Source organism: Macaca fascicularis, chromosome 11 (assembly GCF_037993035.2).
Source record: "Macaca fascicularis isolate 582-1 chromosome 11, T2T-MFA8v1.1".
Taxonomy (NCBI): Eukaryota; Metazoa; Chordata; class Mammalia; order Primates; family Cercopithecidae; genus Macaca; species Macaca fascicularis.
In genome coordinates this window covers 116,672,159-116,688,509 of record NC_088385.1, presented here as the reverse complement: position 1 = coordinate 116,688,509, position 16,351 = coordinate 116,672,159, and the positions used below count along the sequence as shown (strand labels likewise).

The 16,351-nt window shown below is 51.1% G+C and overlaps 1 protein-coding gene across 8 annotated transcripts in view; it reads left to right on the top strand.

Moving 5' to 3' along the window:
- The window catches only part of TRPV4 (transient receptor potential cation channel subfamily V member 4), a 52,493-nt gene that overhangs the window by 17,555 nt on the left and 18,587 nt on the right, over window positions 1-16,351 (top strand). For 3 of the 8 annotated variants that reach the window (XR_012420603.1, XM_074007749.1, XM_045365907.3), the window contains exons 2-4: window positions 2,949-3,365; window positions 9,246-9,418; window positions 14,494-14,646. Coding sequence is in view for 7 of the 8 variants with exons in the window: in XM_074007749.1 (XP_073863850.1) it covers window positions 2,980-3,365; window positions 9,246-9,418; window positions 14,494-14,646 (712 nt within the window). In the remaining variant the exon portion in view is untranslated. Of the gene's footprint in view, window positions 1-1,397; window positions 1,648-1,932; window positions 2,138-2,948; window positions 3,366-9,245; window positions 9,419-9,969; window positions 10,119-14,493; window positions 14,647-16,351 lie in introns of those variants that run through there. The other 5 variants (XM_065524782.2, XM_074007748.1, XM_074007747.1 and 2 more) reach the window with 5 other exon arrangements.

The following is a 16,351-nucleotide window of genomic DNA, read 5'->3' as shown; positions in this document are numbered from 1 at the left end:
TTGTGACAACAAAACATATTATCAGATATTACCAAATGTCCTTAGGGGAGGAGCGGAACTGTCCCTGGTTGAGAACGACTGGTCTGGAGTCATGGTGAGGGCTAGATGAGGCCCCATGCTGGGCACAGCCTGAGCTATGTCATCAGGCGAGGATGGTGATTTAGTTCATAATTATTATTTCATCCTAATTAGAATGCTAATCATGATCGTGGCATGACTTGCCCAAGGCCACACGGAAACCAGACAGGTTGAGAGTTGCTGGGAGGGGTCTGAACCCGGGATTGGCTGGCACCAGAGCCCCCATTTTGGACTCCCCAGGAACCTGGGGTGCTGTCCAGGCTTAGGGGAGGGCTATCCTCCTGAGGGGAGGAGGGTGCAGGAATGATGGGGGATGGAAGGAGCTTCTTGGCTGCCTTTTCTGGCCTTGGGAGCTCCCTGGGGTGGGGTTCCATTAGCCCCTGGGGTGCCATGGTGAGAGGTGCAGTGGATAGAAGGGTATTGACAACACAGAGGGTGTGCCTGATGTCTTGTCTCCCCCTGATCTCAGGGCCCCCAGTGAGGTGGGCAGGGCTGTGCTCAGGAGAGTCTAATCCACCTCCCGCCAATGCCTGGGCCCCTGCAGATGCCCCTCCTGCCTCAGCATCCCCCCGGCCCCCATTCCTGAAGAGCAAAGCCCAAACGCATGTGGCAGCCATGAGGGACTGGGATCCAGATCCCCCTCTCCTACCTGGCCAGTCAAAAGGACTTCATGTCTCCAGAGGTCCTACTAGGTGCTGGCACTGAGTAGGTGCCTCACATGCTGGAGGACCCTAGGAACAGGCGTGGTCACTCTGGTCTTGCAGGTGGGAAAACCAAGGGGCAGAGAGAGGAAGTGATTTGCCCATGGCCAAACAGCTAATGACCAGGGCCAAGACAGGAACTGGGTCGGTCTGATTTCGGAACCTGGCCTCCTAACTTCTCTTTCTTCCTTTGGTTATAGTAACTGAAAACCCCACTCTATTTATTTATTTTTAGATGGAGTCTTGCTCTGTCACCCAGGCTGGAGTACAATGGTGCCATCTTGGCTCACTGTAACCTCCACCTCCTGGGTTCAAGTGATTCTCCTGCCTCAGCCTCCTGAGTAGCTGGGATTACAGGCACATGCCACCATGCCCAGCTAATTTTTGTATTTTTTGTAGAGATGGGGTTTCGCCATGTTGGCCAGGCTGGTCTCAAACTCCTGACTTTAAGTAATCCACCTGCCTTGGCCTCCCAAAGTGCTGGGATTACAGGTGTGAGCTGCTGCACCCAGCCAAAACCCTACTTTAATCCCAGAAGTGGCACTGGATATATCTGACCTCACTTCCCACTGCCTCCAACCCTATGAAAAAGTGACTTCAATTGTATCCATTTTGCAGAGGAGGGAACTGAGGCTTGGGGAGCTCAAGTAACTTACCTAAGATCACACTACATGTAAAGGATTAGAACCCAGGCCCGAATGACTCCAAAGGCCAGGCTGTGTCTCCCTGTTGGTGTCCAGAGGGGAGCCCGCCCCCGGAGGGAACTCTGACCCTCTGTGTCCTGCTGCGCCCACTAAGGGAGTCCTCTTGCTGTGTCCCCGCCTCTCTGGTCCAAGCCTTCCCTCCTGGAAGCCACAGAACAAACAAGGTGGGAACTAGTTTATTTGTTTTTCTCCGTGTGTATTGGGTGGGAAGGGTGAGATGTATAAGAGAGGGCTTTTCAGACATGCTCCTGCCTCCTGGGTGGGGTGCTAAGAGTTCCAGGAAACTCACCCTCGGTGCCCAGCCCCGCCTGGCTGGCACCATGCTACAGAGAACAGGGGGCTGACAGCCAACCAGTGGGGCCTTGCTCCTCCCTTGCCCTGGCTCCTGGCTAAGCACTGGACCCAGGAGCCAGAGAGATGTGGTTCAAGTCCAGCCCTTCTCCCTGCAGGCTGTTTGCTGCCTTTGAAACCTGCTTCCTCATCTGAGAAATGGGAACAAATGACATCTTTGTCATAAAGTTGCTCATTTGTGTGAGGACTCAAGGATGAACAGATACGTTTCCTGCCTCCTTGCGCCCACAGCCTGGGAATGAACCATCCCGTGAACAGCTGGGATAAAGCTTCCGAGGAGACGAGCACAGATCCTGGGAACGAGTGTGTGCAGTCCGGGGAGGGCTTTCCAGAGGAGCCCAGTTGAGCTAGAACTGGGGAGTTCCAGTGGGGAGGAGTTAACCAGGCAGAGGTGCAGGGAGGAATCAGCACTTTGTGCTGTGGAGCAGAGTTGGTGCGCTGGGGAAGTCAACTCAAGTCTTGGAGCCTCAGTTTCCTGTTCTGTAAAATGGGGATCATCATGACGGTGTTTGATGAGGAAACAGGACTGCCGGTCCACACAGCAAGTCCACATGGATTTTCTGAGCCCTTCCTGTGCCTGAAGCCCACGGTTAATAGTTCTGCTTTAGCAGGTGCTTACCACGTGCCAGGCACTGCACTGCACTGGCCACTGGACTGCATGTTCTACCCATGGGGCTTGGATATTCCCATCTTACAGATCAGGAAACTGAGGCTATGACTTGCTCAATGTCATGGAATGACGAAGTGTGGAGCCTGGATTTGAACTTGGCTCTCTGGGGCTCCACAGCTGGCTTTCTTGGTCAGCAGTAGGGTCTGGGATCCAAGTATGGGGTCCCAGCGTGACCCTGAAGTCCACCCTCTTTCAGCTAATGCCCAGGGTAGTTGGACCTGGGGCCAATTTGTGTTTCCAGGTTCCTAAAAGAGGCTCCTGTTGCAGTTCCCGCCTGAGGCTGGCGGCCAACCACATCTGGGAGTGGCCTCCCTGCGCCCCTGTCATTACAACGGTGGCTTTGAAGCAGCTGGCAGCACTGCTGCTTGTCTACGTGGGAGGGGGCTTCCTGGAGCCCCTGCCACTGGCTGGGTTTTGCCTGACTCCCCTTTCATCCCCTTGCAGGCTGAGCAGTGCAGACGGGCCTGGGGCAGGCATGGCGGATTCCAGCGAAGGCCCCCGCGCGGGTCCCGGGGAGGTGGCTGAGCTCCCCGGGGATGAGAGTGGCACCCCAGGCGGGGAGGCTTTTCCTCTCTCCTCCCTGGCCAATCTGTTCGAGGGGGAGGATGGCTCCCCTTCGCCCTCACCGGCTGATGCCAGTCGCCCTGCTGGCCTAGGCGATGGGCGACCAAATCTGCGCATGAAGTTCCAGGGTGCCTTCCGCAAGGGGGTGCCCAACCCCATTGATCTGCTGGAGTCCACCCTATATGAGTCCTCGGTGGTGCCTGGACCCAAGAAAGCACCCATGGACTCACTCTTTGACTATGGCACCTATCGTCACCACCCCAGTGACAACAAGAGGTGGAGGAAGAAGATCATAGAGTGAGTATTGTTAGATTCCTGGCCTGTGGTCTCCTCCTCTGTATCCATTCACCCATTCATCATCCACCCCTCTATCTATTATCTACATATTTGTCAATTCATCCATCCATCCATCTATCCATCTGTCCATCCATCTATCCATCTGTCCATCCATCCATCCATCCATCGATCCAACCATCCATCTATCCATCCATCCATCCAACCATCCATCTATTCATCCATCCATCCATCCATCTATCCATCCATCTATCCAACCATCCATACATCTATCCATCAATCCATTCATCTCTCTATCCATATATCATCCATCCATCCATCCATCCGTCCATCCATCCATCCATCATCCAGCCATCTATCATCTATCCATCTATCCATCCACCCATCATTCATCATCCATCCATCCATCTATTCATTTATCCATCATCCTTCCATCTATCCATCTATTCATCTATCCATCATTATTCCATCTGTCCATCTATCTACTATCCACCCATCTATCCATCTACCCATCATCCATCCATCCATTCATCCATCATCCTTCCATCTGTCCATCTATTCATCTATTCATCATTATTCCATATGTCCATCTATCTATTAATCCATCCATCCATCCATCCATCCATCCATCCATCCATGCATCATCTATCTATCCACCCATCATCCATCCATCCATCCATCCATCTATCTATCCATCTACCCATCTATCCATCATCCATCCATCTTTTCATCATCTATCTATCTATTAATCCATCATCCATTCCTCTACCCATTTACCCCTCTGTCCACCCTTCCATTGGACATTTGTCTGTTCATCCATTCATCCATTCATTCACCGATTTACCCATTCACCCCTCCACCCACTCATTTATACAACTATTTACTCATCTAACTCTCCATTCATTCATCTGCTTTTTTTTTTTTTCTTTTTGAGATGGAGTCTTGCTCTGTTGCTCAGACTGGAGTGCAGTGGCGTGATCTTGGCTCACTAAAACCTCCACCTCCTGGGTTCAAACAATTCTCCCGTCTCAGCCTCCTGAGTAGCTGGGATTACAGCACCCGCCACCACACCCAGCTAATTTTTTTTTTTTTTGTATTTTTAGTAGAGACAGGTTTTCACCATCTTGGCCAGGCTGGTCTTGAACTCCTGACCTCGTGATCCACCTGCCTTGGCCTCCCAAAGTGCTGGGATTATAGGCGTGAGCCACTGCATCCAGCCTCATCTGCTTTTTTATTCACCTACATATCTACCTATTCATCTGTCCCCCATTCATCTACTTGTCTGTCCATCTCTTCACCTACACATCCAGCCTTCAATTTGTTTATCTTCTTATTTATACATCTGTTCATCCATCCATTCATCCATTTATCCATCTACCATCTACTCATTCATTCACCCAGATGCCCATCTTTCTACTTTTTTGTCCACCTGTCCAATCTATCCATCCATTGTCCACTCATTAAAATATCTATCTACCCATCTACCCATCTGTCAGCCATCTGTCCAGCCATACACCCATATAACCAACCTTCCATTCATCTACCATTTTCTCGTCTGAATGTCATTCCATCCTCTCACCTACCCACTGTTTCTATTCATCTAGCCATTCAGCTATCAAAACTATTCATTCATTCATTCATTCATTCCATTTCTCATGCTTGATTGCTCACCTGCCTGCCTTCTGTCTTTCCTTCCCTTCCTTCTCTCTTCTAACCGCCAGTTTATTTACCCAGCTCTCTGTCCATCCGTTTGTGCATTCGTTCCTTTGTTTGCTTAGTCACTGATTCATTTATTCATTTGCTCATCTTTTCTTTCATTTTTGCATCTATTCATCCATCCATCTCCCTACCTTCTCTTCTCAGCACACATCCAGCTGCCCTTCCTGGGTCTTCTTCAAGCATCACCTCCATTCCTGGCCATCCAGTGGCTTTCCTGAGGCTTAGAAAGAGCTGGAAACCCCGAGGCATTCACCCTTTCTTTTCCATAATGACAGCCTTGCTGAAAGAAAAGACAGTGGAGAGAAGCCCTGGATGGTGTGACAGCATGTGGCTCCTGTTATGTATTCCATGCCAGGCCTAGCTGGGGACAGGGCGCCTCCAGCCCACCTCGACCACCTTGTCTGGTCCCCATCCTCCCGCAGTGGGTTCTGCTGAGCTGAGTCTTGCAGCCCAGACTCTAGACTCAGAGGCATTTGCCTGGCATCTCATGTGGTTTGTGTGGCACTCTGCAAACTCAGTCATCCCGGGTTCTGCTTCCAGCATGACCCTGTTGTCTGTCACCTGCAGACTCCCTGCTTTGTGAGGTTGAGCCCTCCCTCCTGGTCCTTTAGGAAGCCCAGGGACTTCCACGAGCTTTTGGCAGTTTGGGGAAGGGAGCAGGGCTTACAGTCTCCTAGCCAGCTCCTCCTGAGCCTCAGCAGGCCCTGCTGAACCATATTCTTTCTCGGTCCCGGCCCTGCTGTCCCTAATGTGCCCTGAATTGACCCTTTCCTCAGCTGCTCCGTGAAATCCCCTCTTGGTTGCCTGTGTGTGTGTCCTGGAGGATGGTCCTGAGGTCTGGAGATGACCTGGGCTTGCCTGGTCCTCCTCTGTTCCCCTTGCTGGCCATGGATTCATTTATCTCTTGGATGGAGCCCATTCACCTTCGCAGCCCTTGCTTGGTCAAGAGCTGCCCGCTTTATTTTTTCACAGAGTCATTGATTCATTCAGTGGATGTTTCCTTTCCTTTTCTTTTTCTTTTCTTTTTTTTTTTTTTTTTGAGACAGGGTCTTGCTCTGTCACTCAGGCTGGAGTGCAGTGGTACGATCTTGGCTCATTACAACCTCCTCCTCCCAGGTTCAAGTGATTCTCCTGCCTCAGCCTCCCGGGTAGCTGGAACTACAGGTGTGCACCACCACGCCCGGCTAATTTTTGTATTTTTAGTAGAGACAGGGTTTTACCATGTTGGCCAGGCTAGTCTCGAACTACTGACCTCAAGTGATCCGTTCACCTCGGCCTCCCAAAGTGCTGGGATGACAGGCGTGAGCCACCACACCCAGTCAGTGGATGTTTCTTGAGTGCCCACTATCTGCCAGTCAGTGGGGTTGGTCCTGAGGCTACTGGCTGAGCCAGACCAGATCCACCTCTACTCAGGCAACACTTTCAGTTTAGAGGGTGAGACAGGCAAGAAGCAAGTAGCTGAGCACATGGATATGCCATGTGAGCTGAGGGAGGTGCTGAAGTTAGAGAGTGGGTGGATACAAGAAAGGTAATCCAGGAGGGTTTCTTGGAGGAGTCAACATTCAAGCCTAAAGCTAAGGGCTGCGAAGGGGCAGCCACAGAGAGGGAGGGAAGGGTGTCCTAGGTGGAGAGAAATGTGAGTGCAAGGGCCTAAGGCTGGAGAGGCTCTGCAGATATGTCCAAGGAACAGGGCTTCACAGTTGTCCGTGTGCTGAAAAATCTGTACCACCTCTGCTCAGAGGTGGAAACCGAGGGCCAGAGCAGCAGAGTGCCCAGGGTTCCCATCCTTCTGTCCCCAAGCCCTCCCAGGTCCTGTTGAAAGCTAGTGGGCTCTGTGTCTCCCCTTCGCCTCCCTCGGACCCCTCCTGCAAGCCCTCCTCCCCACCCCCACCCCCACCCCCACCCCAGGAAGTCCAGGCTGGTGGAGGAAGTGGGGCGCTGCTGAGTCCTGAGGGCTGCCTCAGTGAGGTCTGGCAGGGGCAGTATTCCTTTTTATTTTGGCTCAAAGGTCAAAGTTCAGGAAGAGGTATAGTGGTGGCTGCCTAACTGCCCTCATTAGAGGCTGTGTCTGTGCCTGTGCCCCTGTCAACAGGAGAGCACACCTCTTACCCTACTGTGGATGCTAATGACCCCCTTTCCCAGCACCTGCCCTGAGATGGAAAATCTCAACCCCCGGCGAAGAGGAAAGGAAGAGAGTGGCTGTCCCCTTCTCATGGCAAGACAGGCTGGGTACAGCCAGATGCCGGCTTTGTCCACCCTTGCAACCCTGTCCCACCTGCTTCCACAACCTGCCCTGGCCTCAATTTTCCCAACTGCATTCCCCCTTCCCCTCTGGCCCCGCTGCCTCTTGTTAGGGTTTTCTCTGTTCCCCTACTCTCCCCTCTTCTCCTTCCCAGACCCTGTGCCTCCATCTTCCTCCTCTTTAGCCTCTTATTCATTGAACAGAGTCTTACTGCATCCCAAGATGTGCCAGGCACTGGGCCAGGTAAGAACGTGACAGAGAGAGCATTCCTGCCTCATGGTGGCCCTGGGCTAGCTCTTCTCTCCCAGAACCTAGCATATAAAAGGTGCCAAAAAAATGCTTGTTGAATGACTGAATGAGTGTCTCCAAGCCCTCCTTCTCTTAGTGTCTGTTTCCTTCCTTTCTCCATCTCTTCTCTTCCCAACCCTCTCTGTGCCACGCCCTTCCTCCATCTGTCTCTGTAGCTCCACATCTCTCCCATGCACATACAAGCTCCAGACACACAGTAGGCACTCATTAATAATGGTAATATCAACTAACATTTATTGAGTGCTTACCTTGTGGTGGGCCATGAGCAAGTACATATGAGCATGGCCTCATTTGTCTCAAATGTTTGCTGAATGAATACATTAATGGGTTAGTTATGGAATGAATGGATTAAATGCCTCATCTTTTAGTCTGCTGTTTCTTTATTTTCTCTTTCTTTTTGTCTCTTTCAGTCTCTCTGCCTTAGTAAGTACTCAATAAATGACTAATACATGAGTGGGTGGGTGGGTGGATGGGCAGTTGGATGGATGGATGGATGGGTGGGATGGATGGGTGGATTGACGAGTGGGTGGATGAATGAATGAGTAATGAATGGATGGGTGGATAGATGGAGGAGTGAGTGGATGGGTAGATGAATGAATGAGTGATGGATGGATGGATGGGTGGATGGGTGGGTGGGTGGGTGGATGTGTGGATGGATAGATGAGTGATGGATGGATGGGTTGGTGGATGGGTAGATGGATGGATGAGTGGGTGGATGGATGGATGAGTGAGGGATGGATGGATGGATGGATGAGGGATGGATGGATGAATGAGTGATGGATGGATGATGGGTGGGTAGGTAGATGGGTGGATGCTGAGTAGGTGGATGTATGGATGAGTGATGGATGGATGGATGGGCAGGTGGGTGGATGGGTGGATGAATGGATGGATGGGTGGGTGGGTGGATGGGTAGATGGATGGATGAGTGATGGATGGATGGATGAGTGGGTGGATGGATGGATGAATGATGAATGGATGGATAGGTAGGTAGGTGGATGGGTGAATGGTGGGTGGGTGGATGGATGGATGGATGAGTGGGTGGATGGATGGATAAGTGATGGATGGATGGGTGGATAGATGGAAGAGTGGGTGGATGGGTAGATGGATGGATGGATGAGTGATGGATGGATGGATGGGCGAGTGGATAGATGGAGGAGTGGGTGGGTGGGTAGATGGATGGATGAGGGATGAATGGATAGGTGGGTGGATGGGTAGATGGATGGATGAGTGATGGATGGATGGGTGGATAGATGGATGAGAGGGTGGATGGGTAGATGGATGGATGAGTGATGGATGGATGGAAGGATGGATGGATGGATGGATAGATGGACGGGTGGGTGAGTGGATGTGTGGATGGATGGGTGGATAGATGTATGGGCAGTCTGTGCGTTTCTTTCTTTCTGTTTGTCTCCACCCAACACACAGTAGTACTAGCTATCGTTTGTTGGATAAAACATTCCTTAGTTTTTACAGCTGCCCCACCTACCTCACTCTGTCCTTGTAGGGCTTCAACTGCCTGCCCCCCGCCACAGTCTCTGGGTCCCTAAGGCCAGGGACAGTGGGGCAGGCAGGGGACGAGCCCTCCCATCAACTTGCCTCCCTACCTCCTCCAGGAAGCAGCCGCAGAGCCCCAAAGCCCCTGCCCCCCAGCCGCCCCCCATCCTCAAAGTCTTCAACAGGCCCATCCTCTTTGACATTGTGTCCCGGGGCTCCACTGCCGACCTGGATGGGCTGCTCCCCTTCTTGCTGACCCACAAGAAACGCCTGACTGATGAGGAATTTCGAGGTGAGCCACCCAGATGGGCATAGCTAGTGGGACAGCCAGGGGTGTGGGGGAAGCCTGGCATTGGGGGCCCCCTTTTCCCTCAGCTTCTTCCTTTGGGTCAGTGGATTGCATTGGCCTGGAAAGTGCCAATGGACAGGGAGTCTGGAAAGTGCCAGACTGGACAGGGAGTCTGGTCCTGTGTGTCCTTCACCTCTCTGGGCCTCAGCTACCTCCACTCGTTCATTCATTCATTCATTCAGCCCTTATTTATGAAAAGGTTAGTGTAGTGGGTAAGCAGAGTCCACCTACCTGGGTTCAGATCCCACCTTTACCACTTAAGTGATGTGTGACTTCTCTGAGCCTCTGTTTCCTCATCTGTAAACTGGGGAATAATCACAGCATACTCCTGGCTCTCATCCCACAAAGAACCCAGTGCAGGCAGCTGGAGTCCTGGAGCTCCTGCTCCCCTGAGGAAAGGTCTGGAGGGATGGGCAGGGTGTCCGGGCTGGTAGTCCTGATTCTACTTCTTGGGGTCTGCTCCACCCCAGCCCAACTTTAGGGCTCCCCTTCCTAGGCTGAAGCCCCAGCCCAGAGAACTCACCCTTCAGCCTTGTCCAGATTCAAAACACCCACCTCAGGACACCGGCACCCTCCACAGCCCCAGGCCTTACCTGTGAACACCTGCACCCAAATCAGCCACCTGCGATGTGCTGGGTTCTGGGTAAGCCATTATTAAACTGGCCTTGATCTCACAAGTCAAGATACCATGTCAAGAAATGTAACACTTAGGCTGGGCATGATGGCTCACCACACCTGTAATCCCAGTGCTTTGGGAGGCCAAGGCAGGAGGGTTGCATGAGCCTAGGAGGCTGAGGCTGCAGCACTCCAGCCTGGGTGACAAACAGAAAAAAAAGAAAAGAATTGGGACACCTGCTATGAAGAAGGGCCCATCTTGGAAGGCTGTCCATGGTTGGTCTCCAGCCTAAGTCTGAGGAAGCTTCAGGGATGTCAGAAGAGGCCTTTTTTTTTTTTTTTTGAGACAGTTTTGTTCTTGTTGCCCAGGCTGGAGTGCAAAGGCGTGATCTCTGCTCACCACAACCTCCACCTCCTGGGTTCAAGTGATTCTCCTGCCTCAGCCTCCCAAGTAGCTGGGATAACAGGCATGTGCCACCACACCTGGCTAATTCTTTGTTTTTAGTAGAGACGAGGGCTCTCCATGTTGGTCAGGCTGGTCTCGAACTCATGATCTCACGTGATCCGCCTGCCTCAGCCTCCCAAAGTGCTGGGATTACAGGCATGAGCCACTGCGCCCAACCAGAAGAGGCCATTTTTTAAGACCTCAGTTACTTTAAATAAACTCAGTTCCCAAACAGGGTGAAGAAGTCTGTGCTACATCATCCGCATATATCTTTATCAACCTGTTTCTTTTTTTTGAGATAGGGTCTCATTCTGTCGCCCGGCTGGAATGCTGTGGTGTGATCACAGCTCCCTGCAGCCTTGAACTTCTGGCCTCAAGCAATCCTCCTGCTTCAGCCTCCAGAGTAGTTGGAACTACAGGTGCAAGCTACCATGCCTGGCTAAAATTTTTTTTCTTTTTTTTAAGAGACAGGCTCTCACTATGTTTCCCAGGCTGGTATCAAACTCCTGGCTTCAAGTGATCCTCCTGCCTCAACCTTCCAAAGTGCTGGGATTACAGGCGTGAGCCATTAAGGCTGGCCTCAACCTCATTCTTACACTGAAACAATACGATGCAGTATCATTGTGTCTACCAGTAAACAATTGCTGGGTATGGTGGCTCATGCCTATAATCCCAGCACTTTGGGAGACCGAGGAAGGTGAATCACCTAAGGTCAGGAGTTTGAGACCAGCCCTGCCAACATGGTGAAACCCTGTCTCTACTAAAAATACAAAAAAAAAAAAAAGAACCAGGCTTAGCGGCACACACCTGTAATTTCAGCTACTTAGGAGGCTGAGCCAGGAGAATCACTTGAACCTGGGAGGCGGAGGTTGCAGTGAGCCAAGATTGCACCACTGCACTCTAGCCTGGGCAACAGAGCGAGACTCTGTCTCAAAAAAAAAAGACAATTGCTGGATTTATGAAAAATATTCATGGTTCCCGGCCAGACAATGTGGCCTCATTTGGAGGCACAAGTTTAGAGTTGTGGGAGGGTGGGGCTTCTCTCTGCTCCTGGAGTAGCTCAGTGACGGCATGAATAATCTCATTTGGAGATAACCCATGTTTAAGCCCTGGCCAAATGGCCTCTCCTGGTCCACCAAGTACGTGAGGCAAAGGTGGGGAATCTTGGTGTAGAGCGAATCCTGGGAGATGGACGCTGGCACCTGTGCCTTCAGCACTAGGCTGGCTTGTCAAGGCCTCTGGCTTCTCCTGAATTCAGGACTGAGTTGGGGGCTTTTAGCACAGTCCAGGAACCCCCAGATCCATGTGTGTCTGTGCATGAGTGTGGGAGGTGGGTCTCTGAAATTGCAGAGGGTAGTGTATGTGCGTAGAGGGAGACTTACTGTAAGGTCCGTGATACTAATTAAGTGCCAGGGCCCCTGGCTAAGGCCCTTTCTAAGGTCCTGGACTTAGTCCAGGTCCCATAAAACCTGGATCCATCCCTGCATGGCTAAAGGGTCATGAGCTCATCTGATTATCAGGGAAGTCTGGGACACCCTCCCCTGCCCCCACCTCCCCTCCGCAAACTTTCACAACCTCCAATTTGGCAATTGTCAATTTAGAGCCCCTGGCTACAGCAGCCCACCCTGGGCAGAGCCACTTCGCCACCTGGTGGCTGGTTTCTGGAACTGCATGTTCCACCTCCTCTCTGGGAAGATCCTGCTCCTGACATCTCCTCCCAGCACCCAGGCGCCTGGTCCCTGGGTCTATAACCCGTGTCTGAAAGCCCAAATCTAGGGTCTCTCGTTCCACTTTGGGTCACCTATGGTTTGGAATTGCCCGGGGTGCCCGGCCCTCTCCTTCATTCGATGTGTGTTAACTCAGCAAATGGCTGTGGGGCACCCACCACATGCCAAGCACTGTGCTTGGCAGAGGCCGAACAATAGTGAGCAAAGCAGGCATCACCGTGCCATCAAGGTGCCCACAGGCTCCTGGACAGGATGAACATTGACCAAGCAACCACAGAAATAAGCACACAGTTACAAACTGTAACAGGTGTCAACAAAAGTCTGTACCGGAGGATTTGACCTAGTTAGGGAAAATCCAGGAGAGCTTCCTGGAGGAGGTGACACTTGAGCAGAGTCTGAGTGAGGTGCAGTTAACCAGGTGAAAAGAGGAGGGAGGAATGTTTCAGATTGGGGTGGGGGTTCAGGGACAGCAGATGCAAAAGCCCTGTGGTTCACCATGGTCAGTTGCAGTCTGAAGTGACCATTCCAGCTGCTATGTGGAAAGTGGATGAAGGAAGGCCAGAGATGCTGGGGAAAATGAGGGAAATGAGGGAAGTGTCTTAGGCATGTGGGAGGGACAGTGGCTGGGCCACATTATTCCATGAGAGGGATGGTGTCGCCTCTGAGCTGGGCGCCAGGTGGACAGTGGGAAAGCAACTGGGGACGAGGCTTGTCCCAAACAACCCTGCTCTTGGAAGGGTCAAGACTAGAATTCAGGTCTCTGTGAGTCTGCCCCACTGATTCCTGGCATTTAGGGAGACGGTTCCTAAATCCCGTCTCATGGAATGATAACAGCAACACTAATATTTATCAAAGACTCCTATCTGCCTGGTACTGGGCTAATCAACAAATACTGATTTGCTCTTCGATTTCCCTTCATAGCCTTAATTTAGCCAGAAAGGACCCTAAGCAGAGAAATGGTCATACAGCTGTTGGAAGCAAAGCCAGGCCTCAAACCCAAGGTGCCTGGCTTCAGAACGGATGCCTGAACCCACACCTGCATCTCCCACTCTCTGGCCATTCCCGAGCCCCTGGCATGATTTTGCCCTGTCCTTGATTCACAGGGGAGTTTTCAACTTACTCTTTTGAGATATAAATCAACTCAGGTAACCATAAAAATAGCTGCAATAGGAAGAAACTTGCAAAGAGATATTAGCAAGTGTTAGTGAGAGGCATTAAGGACCTGCTAGTACCAAACAGAGAAATGACTTCATGAGAAAGTTTCAATAGTGGATGAAACCTTCAGGGTTATTATTGTTGCACCCTTAGAATCCCCAAGATTCTCTCCTGACTCTCCTAAGGTCAGTTCGCGTCCACTGTGGCACACAGTCCCGCACTTTGGGGAACCCTACACCCCTCCACTCCCTTCTAGGGACCGCAGCGTAAACGCTTCATGAGAAAAGGACTCTGTGCTCTGACAAGTGGGTGAGCGCTGCCTAGTGCGTCTTGCTTTTAGAGGTTCACAGTCCCTGTTCGTGTATGAAAGGCGCTGAGAAGTCCTGTAGTAAGGAAATATGGTTGGCTTTGCTTAACCCAGCATTCTCACCATTTACTTGTTTATGAAGCACTTTACAAAAATGTTTTTCAAGGGCCAGGTGTGGTGGCTCACACCTGTAATCCCAGCACTTTGGGAGGCAGAGGTGGGAGGATCACTTGAGGCCAGGTGTTTGGGACCAGCCTGGGTAACATAGTGAGATCCCTTCTCTACGAAAATAAAAATTAAAAAATTAGTTAAGCATGGAGGTGCACACCTGTAGTCTTAGCTGCTACTTGGGAGGCCGAGGTGGGAGGATCACTGGAGCCCAGGAATTGGAGGCTGCAATGAGCTAGGATTGCACCACTATACTCCAGCCTGGATGACAGAGTGAGACCCTGTCTCTTAAAAAATATATATATATTAATAAATAAAAAATCTTCCCAAATAAGATTAATTAAATAAATACCAATCTGTAGGCGAAGCCTCTCACATTTCAAAGCACCTAAGCCCATGAGTTTATTGCACCCTCTCAGCACCACTGGAGGCAGATAGAGTGGCCCTGGGTCCCCACTGGACAGATGAGGAAACAGGCTCGGAGAGGAGATGTTGGCAGCCAAGATGTCTGACCGCCTACCCAGTGCTCTGTACTCCGATTCCTACAAGTTCAAGGTCACGGGCTGGAGCACCGCCTCATCTTGTATGTCTCTCCTGCTAGAGCCATCTACAGGGAAGACCTGCCTGCCCAAGGCCTTGCTGAACCTGAGCAGCGGCCGCAATGACACCATCCCTGTGCTGCTGGACATCGCGGAGCGCACCGGCAACATGCGGGAGTTCATCAACTCGCCCTTCCGCGACATCTACTATCGAGGTGGGCCCCGGGCTGCGCAGGGGTGCCATGAGGGCTGGTGGAGATACTGTCCTTTGCTTGTCTGACCCCTGAGAGCTTTGATCTGGGCCTAAGTGCCAGCCTGTACCCAGGACCTGACGAATGAATGAATGGATGGATGGATGGATGGATGGATGGATGGATGAAGGAACAGTAACTACCCCTTCCAACTTTGTTTTGAGTTTCAGAACAGAAGATTCCACCGGGCATGGTGGCTCTTTGGAAAGCCAAGGGGGGCAGATCGCTTGAGGTCAAGAGTTTAAGACCAGCCTGGCCAACATGGTGAAATCCCGTCCCTACTAAAAATGCAAAAAAAAAAAAAAAAAAAAAAAAATAGGGCCAGGTGCAGTGGCTTTTGCCTGTAACCCCAGCACACTTTGGGAGGCCAACGTGGGGGGTGCAGATCACTTGATGTCAGGAGTTCAAAACCAGCCTGGACAACATGGTGAAATCCCGTCCTGACTAAAAATACAAAAATTAGCCACGTTTGGTGGCATGTACCTGCAATCCCTGCTACTTGGGAGACTGAGGCAGAAGAATCGCTTGAACCCGGGAGGTGGAGGTTTCAGTGAGCCGAGATCATGCCATTGCACCCCAGCCTGGGTGATAGACAAGAGCAAGACTCATCCCGAAAAAAAAAAAAAAAGCAAAAAAAAAAAAAGCAAAAAAAAAAAAAAGCCAGGTATGTTGGTGCACACCTGTAGTCCCAGGTACTTGGGAGACTGAGGTGGGAGGATCCGTTGAACTCAGAGGATCGAGGCTGCAGTGAGCTATGATTGTGCCACTGAGCTCCAGCCTGGGTGACAGAATGAGACCCTGTCTAAAAAAAAAAAAGATTCCAAGCTTCTGAGATGCAGCGAGTCTAGGGATCATGACCTGGGGATCTGCCCTAGGATGCTGCGGTGGTGGGTGCTCTAAGGCTCCATGATAATGAGTCCTGAGCTCACAAGCTCTGAGAGGCAAAGGCAGCAGGGGGCCAAGCTCCCCAGTTCTGAATTCTGAGATTCTGTAAATCAGAGTTGACCTTCAGATGCCTGGATATTAAGATTCAAAATCCAGGAATATTTTATCTTGAGTCCAAAATTCTGGGAGGCCAAGGTACTGTTGTTTCCTCTAGGATTTTTCTTTCTTTTTTCTTTCTTTTTTCTTTTTTTTTTTGAGACAGGTTCTTGCTCTGTCACCCAAGCTGGAGTGCAGTGGTGTGATCATGGCTCACTACAGCCTTGATCTCCTGGGCTCAAGCGATTCTCCCACCTCACCCGCCCAAGTAGCTAGGACCACTGGCATGGACCACCATGCCAGGCTAATTTTTAAAATTTCTGTAGAGACGGGGTCTCATGTTGTTGTATTAGTCTGTTCTCATGCTACTATAAAGAACTGCCCAAGACTGGATAATGTATAAAGGAAAGAGATTTAATTGACTCACAGTTCCGCAGGGCTGGGGAGGCCTCAGGAAACTTACAATCATGGTGGAAGGGGAAGCAAACATGCCCTTCTTCACATGGTTCTAGGAAGGAGAGGTGCCAAGCAAAAGGGGGAAAAGCCCCTTATAGAATCATCAGATCTCTTGAGGACTCACTCACCATCAAAACAGCATGAGGGTAACTGCCCTTATGATTAAATTACCTTTCATGGGGTCCCTCCCATGACACCGGGGGATTATGGGAACTACAATTCAAGGTAAGAT